A 5,998-nucleotide genomic window follows, 5' to 3' on the forward strand; every position below is an offset into this window, starting at 1 on the left:
CTGGCCCAGTTGAACAAGACCCAAGAAGTCCTTGTGGCAATCAGCTTTAGAGAATCACACGAATATCTTAGAGGAATAATCCTACAAATATTTATGCTCTTTCCCCATCCCTACTGAAACAATTGGGAAAGTCCCAATTCACTTTTGCTCTCTACTTCCTGATATATTCTCAGTCATGTTCCCTTTTTTAGAAATAGTATGTTATTATGTAGACAAAGAACAAATAGCATCCTGACCTCTGCTATGGCACTTCCTGATCTGCCTCTTATATAAATACCAGAGCAGCCAAAGAGTCCAGGACTCAGGAACCTGGGAGTCTCAGGTCAGATCTGCCAGCCTATCATGAGGATGAAGGTCTCCACAGCTGCTCTCTCCTTCCTCATCCTTGCTGCTGTCCTTGGATCCCAGGCCCAGCTCATATATGGTGAGTCAGCTGAGACTTCTCCCTGCTATTCAGGGCCACAGAAACTCACAGCCAGGGAAGGAGACACAGAGGGGCACCAATGCACCCTACAATTACTCTACATCCCAGGCATGGGTATAGAGTCTATTCAAATAGCAACAGCACTTGGGGGTGGGGTGGGGGGCTCATTACTTACACTTCACAAGAAAGAATAAACAAGAGGGAACAGTTATGCCAGAGCCCCTATCTGGACTTCTGAGAGTCAGGACAAAGCACTGTATCTGGTTTAGGAAGGGTTAGCCTGAGTGTATCCAGCAGGTTGTGGTGTAGGGATTGTCTCAATCTGTCTGATACCTGGCTTTGAGATGATTTGGAGCAGGAGAAACACTGGGATGGTGCTTGAGAGTTAGATAAAGGCAGGGTTGGACATAAGTGCTCAGCATAATTTGGTTTGAACACTTTGCTGTCTCTAAGAACTGGCTAATCCTGGGAGAGGCAGTGGCCACCTAGCTGTTGAGACTTTTAAAATGTCTAAACACTGTAATACACAGAAAACAAAAATTTTTAAATGTGACTGATAGTCATCTAACAATTCTAATTTTTTAAGAAATAGCTAATGATTGATGGTCACATATCCATTTTCTCTTTTAACTTAAATAATTACCCAATACTTTCTATGTACTAGGCAGCCAATATTCTAAGTGTTTTATGGACATTAACATATTGATTCCCTAATAACCCTGCAAGGTAGATACTAGGTTGAACAATGTAAATCTGCTGTTCCTGAAGGGAAACAAAATAGAAAGACATCAGCAATTTTATATAGTTTTACATGTTACACATAAGAGCTCTCATTTTACAAGTGAGAAAAGTAAGGTGTAGAAATAACAACTTGCTTAATATCACACAGCTACTAAGTGGAGAAATTAGGGTATCACTTAAGAAGTAGTTATGGTAAGACAATGTTGTTTCATATTTTTTGTTGTTTCTTTTTTTAGCAAGTCTATCTGTAACATATCAAATATGTTAAGTGCCTTATTCAATACAGCTTATTTGGAACTATTTAAAAAGCTAAACTGGGTGCGATGGTGCATGCCTGTAATCCCAGCACTCAAGAGGCTGAGGCAAAAGGGTCTTGAAGTGTTAAAGGCTCAGCTGGGTTATACAGTGTTTGCCTAATTAGCTTAACACAGAGGGACAATCTTTATCTACAAACTCTGGGGTTACATATATTTTGGAATTTTTCTGGTTTTGAAAAATAATGCATGACTGGATACTACTTTAACCCTCCCCAGTAGCATCTGGGGAACAGGCTTTAACCAAACACATACAGATATTTGTACTAAGTTAGATAAATAAAAACTGCAAATAGACTCACTTCACTTCAACAGACATGTTGCCACTAAGTGAGTTGATGAAAAACTTGCTCTTTCCAGAGTCCTGCAGATTCCAGAAATGTGTGGTGCAAAGAAACTGTAGTCTGTATCACATTATGTGATCTTTGTTTAACTTATATGTTAGATTTATAGCTTTTAGTGTTTGAGAGTCAGCCTAATGCTTTCCCGTACCAAACATTTTCAAAAGGTTGCTGTATTGGTCAGCTTTGTGTTGCCACAAAATAACTGATATACACAATGTAAAGGAGAAAAAGTTTATTTTGGCTCATGGTTTTAGCCCACAATCAGCAGGCTCTAACAGGAACACTGATAGAGAAAGTTGGCCCCATGGCAGTTGGGAAACAGAGGGAAGGAGCCAGAAAAGGAGAAAGGGGCTGGTGCAGGATTTACTCTTCAAAGGCTGCTCCCAGTGATGACTTCCTCCAGTTGGGCCCACCTCCTAACAGCACATTCAGCTCTGAGCTCATTAACTGACTGATGGAGTTAATGCCATTATGATCTAAGCACCTCTTTAGGTCCAACAGCCAAGTATTTCTGCATTGGAGCCAAGCCCTCAACACATTTCATATTTAAACTTTAACAGTCCCTGGAAAATCTTAGGGCACTAATGGAGGATGCCTAAGATCCAGACAAGCAGCATGGTCCAGCATCAGTCTCCTCCTTACGATAGGGGTGAGGAATAGGATGAGCAGAGATGCTGAGATGCCTCCTAAAAATTTCTCTCCTTGCCCTGTTTCTTCTAGATATGGAGTTAGAACTACAGAGGACAGTGGATCAACATCAACTTCCAACAATTCAGCATGGTAAATATTCGATTAGAGCATATATTTAAACACAACATGGGAGCACATCAGCTTATCACTTCATCTACCTGTTTACAGGACAGGGGGAGAACAAAAGCATCCTAAGGGGGTTCAGCTCTCCAGGGAAGATCAGCAGAGGCCCTGGTACCTCCTCCAAAGACATGTTCTCCATTCCCACCTCACTGACCTGAGAGTCAGCATACTCGGAGCACAGGGTGCTCTGTGATGCCTGCAGGTGTCTGCAGATATCTTCCTCTTCTGAAGAAATGCTTCTGGCACTGCCGGGGCTCATCTTGGGTGCCCTCAGGCATGCTGCCCAATGGTAGCAAGGATCTAGAGAAGGGAGATGGCAGCAAGTGCTGGCCAAGTAGGAGCAAGCATTCTTTCTCCATAGTATCCTTCATGGTACCCACCACTGTATTCTCGAGGGAAAAGCTTTGACATTTCAAATGCCCCTTTCTCTCCCTGCAGGCTTTCACCAACCTGCTGACTGCTGCTTCTCCTATACTTCACGAAAGATCCAGTGTAGACTCATGGAAGATTATTTTAGGACAAGTAGTGGGTGCCCCCGTCCAGGAGTCATGTAAGTACCAAATTCACCGATCGTGGATTACAGGGAGCCTTGCAGGAAGCCTTGCTGGTCCTACCCCTGGATCCTGCCAGAGTAGGGAACAGCTTGTGTCCTTAGTAGAAGCCTGCAGGGCAAAAAAGAAGAAGAGGGAGGAGGAAGAAGGAAGGAGAGAACAGAAAGAAAGGGGCCTAAGGACACACCCACAGGTCACTGGGGAGTCCCACAGGCTGAGAAAGGCTGTCTGAGGGGAGACTGGCCCTGAGTGGCCTTCTGCAGAGAATGGAAAGAACAGACTGTTGAGTGGGGAAGTTGAGGGGGCAAGGGAAGGATGGGGCGCCTCATTGCCATTACAGAGGACATTTCACTGTGTAATCATTGTCTTCTCTCTCCAGCTTCCTCACCAAAAAGGGAAAACTTGTCTGTGCTGATCCTAGTGACAGGAGAGTTCAGGACTGCATCAGAAACTTGACCCCAACCTCATTGCCTGAGATCCTGGACACACTAAAACTTGCCTAGGAAATAAGATAAAAATTACCAGCCACCAGACCTTCAGCTTTCTTGACACAAATACCCCCTGACATGAAGCCCATGACTTCCCCCTCTCCTGGGGTTCATTTTTCATTTGGCTGGAATATCCTAGATCTCTCTCCTACCATCAGTAAGACAAAGGCAAACACTCTGTCTTGCCCTGTGGTATCCACGGTGGACACATCCAGCTTACCTTGGCCATCTGATGCTCTGTTCCAGAGCTCTGGGCTTACTGCAAGTGTTCCAAAAAAGGGGACAGAAAGACAAGAAAGGGGAAGGGGTCTGCCCCGGTGTCTCTAGATTCTGGAGACAATGGTGCCTTCATACATGGGATCAGGAGCAGTGCAAGTGTTCTAGCCAGCCCTGTGCTGTGCCCAGCAGAGGGAGCGCCCAGCAGAATTAGGCCCATACTACCTAATTTCTAGGGCATGATTTGGCCATAGCACTGGAGCTGTAGGTATCTACCTATTTTCCAAGCCTTTCTGACAACTCTGTGCATCACCTCAAATCTTTGCAGTAAGTTTTTTTTTTTTGCTTAACTCAATCAAGGTTAATTTCTACAAGTTTGCTACAAAGAACTCCAATTGATATGAATAACAAACTTCCTGGAATTTTGAATGTCCAAAACCATTTGTCTTTAAATCTAAATAACAGTTCACCTGTATATAAAACTCCATATTTAAAATCATCTTCTTAGCTGGCAGTGGTGATACATACTGTAATCTCAGCCCTCTGGAAGGCTGATGCAGTAAGATTGCAAATTTGAGGCCATCCTAGAGAATTTATCAACTCAGTGAACACCCCTCTCATATTAAAAACTAAAAAAGAGGTTGGGGATATAGCTCAGTGCAAAGCCCTTAATTCAATCCCCAGTACCACAAAAATTAAAATAAAATTAAATAAATATGTTCTTTCAGAACCCTGTAGCTATATCTCAATTGCCTACTAGCACCTTGCACAATGCCAAAATTCCAAAGCCAGTTGGTCTCTTATTCCTTTAAGAACACACTTTTAGCGAGATCCAGCCATGCAGGAACTGGGGACTGAGCAAGAAATCAACAAGCTTTCCTTCCTGGTAAGCGGTGGGCACAAGCAAGCAGCCATGCACCAGGAAGAGAACAAGTCAGTGTCTCCCATGAGCTTAGGGGCTGAGAATCAAATGTCCCATATTCCCCACCCCACCCCCATTAGCAACAGGATAGTTTTGAGGTCAGCTGTAGTTGATAGCAACTAAGGCACATAAAGCAACTAAATGCTTGTGTTGTTGGGCTGATTATGCTGACCTGGGGCCAGAGGTCTGAGCATCTCTTGGGAGGATGACCATATGCAATATAGCAAATATGGGGGATTTCCTTCTATCTTCTCTTTGAAGGCAAATGTTGTTATCACTTTTTGCATTGTTCTGATTATTTTGCTCTATTCAATATTCTGTTTTGGTAAGTTTTATAATGTTATGTTTTTGGTTTGATTTTGCTATACCCAATTGAATGAACAACTATTGTGAAGATAATGAGATATACTATGGGATCTATTACTGTTATCCCAGTATCTTGCCCTGAAGTTCTGTACCAGTTTCACTGCATTGTCTCGATTGGCTTTGCTCTGTCTTGTTCTGTTGTATTCTACTACCTTCAAAATAAAAAATAAATAAAAGAATACACTTTTAGATCTTCTGGGAATTTTTTGAATATTCTTTTCACCCTTGACATTTTACCAAAATGTATCTAGCAACTACCCAATTCTCACTATAGCCTATTTTCCCCTTTGGAAAAGTCCTTAGGCTGAATTCTATCCTTTCTTATTGAGAATTGTGTTTGTAGCTTTACCAGGGGGTAAACCATGTGTGTGGCTGTCTCAAAATGGAAACTGGCAAGGTCACTCAAGTCAAATTTTTTCATCAGCACTAACTGATCTTCAGGGTAATCAGGCTTCTGCTGAAAAAAATAAAACAAAAACCAACTTTTTCAATAGCCTTCTTCCTCACTTATATAAAATACATGTTTTTTCAGCCTTTTTTATGATTTGTCATGGTCTCCACTGATTGTCTCATCGCTGAGACACAACATCCAAACACCCACAACTTAAAGGCGGTGTTTATTTAGGCTCAAACTTTCAGTGGATTAATTTTATGGTTGGAGAGCTCCAAGACAGAAACAACACAGCAGGGAGACACACTAGACAAGCTGTTCGCATCTTGGCAATCAAAGGAGCCCTAGAAGGAGATGTAACCTTCCAGGTAAAGCCCCCAGTGAGCCACCTCCAACCAGGCCCTGCCTCCTAACAGCAAGTCATTTAT

At 42.7% G+C, this 5,998-nt stretch overlaps 1 protein-coding gene across 1 annotated transcript; it reads left to right on the forward strand.

Moving 5' to 3' along the window:
* Positions 1–265: 265 nt before the first annotated feature.
* On the forward strand, positions 266–5,368 carry Ccl15 (C-C motif chemokine ligand 15). The gene is made up of 4 exons (XM_013152355.3): positions 266–424; positions 2,544–2,603; positions 3,075–3,186; positions 3,567–5,368. The coding sequence occupies exons 1-4, from the start codon at positions 343–345 to the stop codon at positions 3,688–3,690; spliced, it is 378 nt and encodes a 125-aa protein (XP_013007809.1). The 5' UTR covers positions 266–342; the 3' UTR covers positions 3,691–5,368.
* The last annotated feature ends 630 nt before the right edge of the window (positions 5,369–5,998 follow it).

Source organism: Cavia porcellus, unplaced genomic scaffold (assembly GCF_034190915.1).
Source record: "Cavia porcellus strain 051 isolate PalLab524CR breed Dunkin Hartley unplaced genomic scaffold, mCavPor4.1 scaffold_6, whole genome shotgun sequence".
Classification (NCBI taxonomy): Eukaryota; Metazoa; Chordata; class Mammalia; order Rodentia; family Caviidae; genus Cavia; species Cavia porcellus.

What these genes read in the sequence shown, in the direction of transcription:
- Ccl15 (XM_013152355.3), top strand. Translation starts at nt 343, where the DNA reads ATGAGGATGAAGGTCTCCACAGCTGCTCTCTCCTTCCTCATCCTTGCT. An exon ending in CCAGGCCCAGCTCATATATG is followed by an intron (nt 425 to 2,543) that starts GTGAGTCAGCTG and finishes TGTTTCTTCTAG; the next exon opens with ATATGGAGTTAGAACTACAG. An exon ending in TGCCCCCGTCCAGGAGTCAT is followed by an intron (nt 3,187 to 3,566) that starts GTAAGTACCAAA and finishes TTCTCTCTCCAG; the next exon opens with CTTCCTCACCAAAAAGGGAA.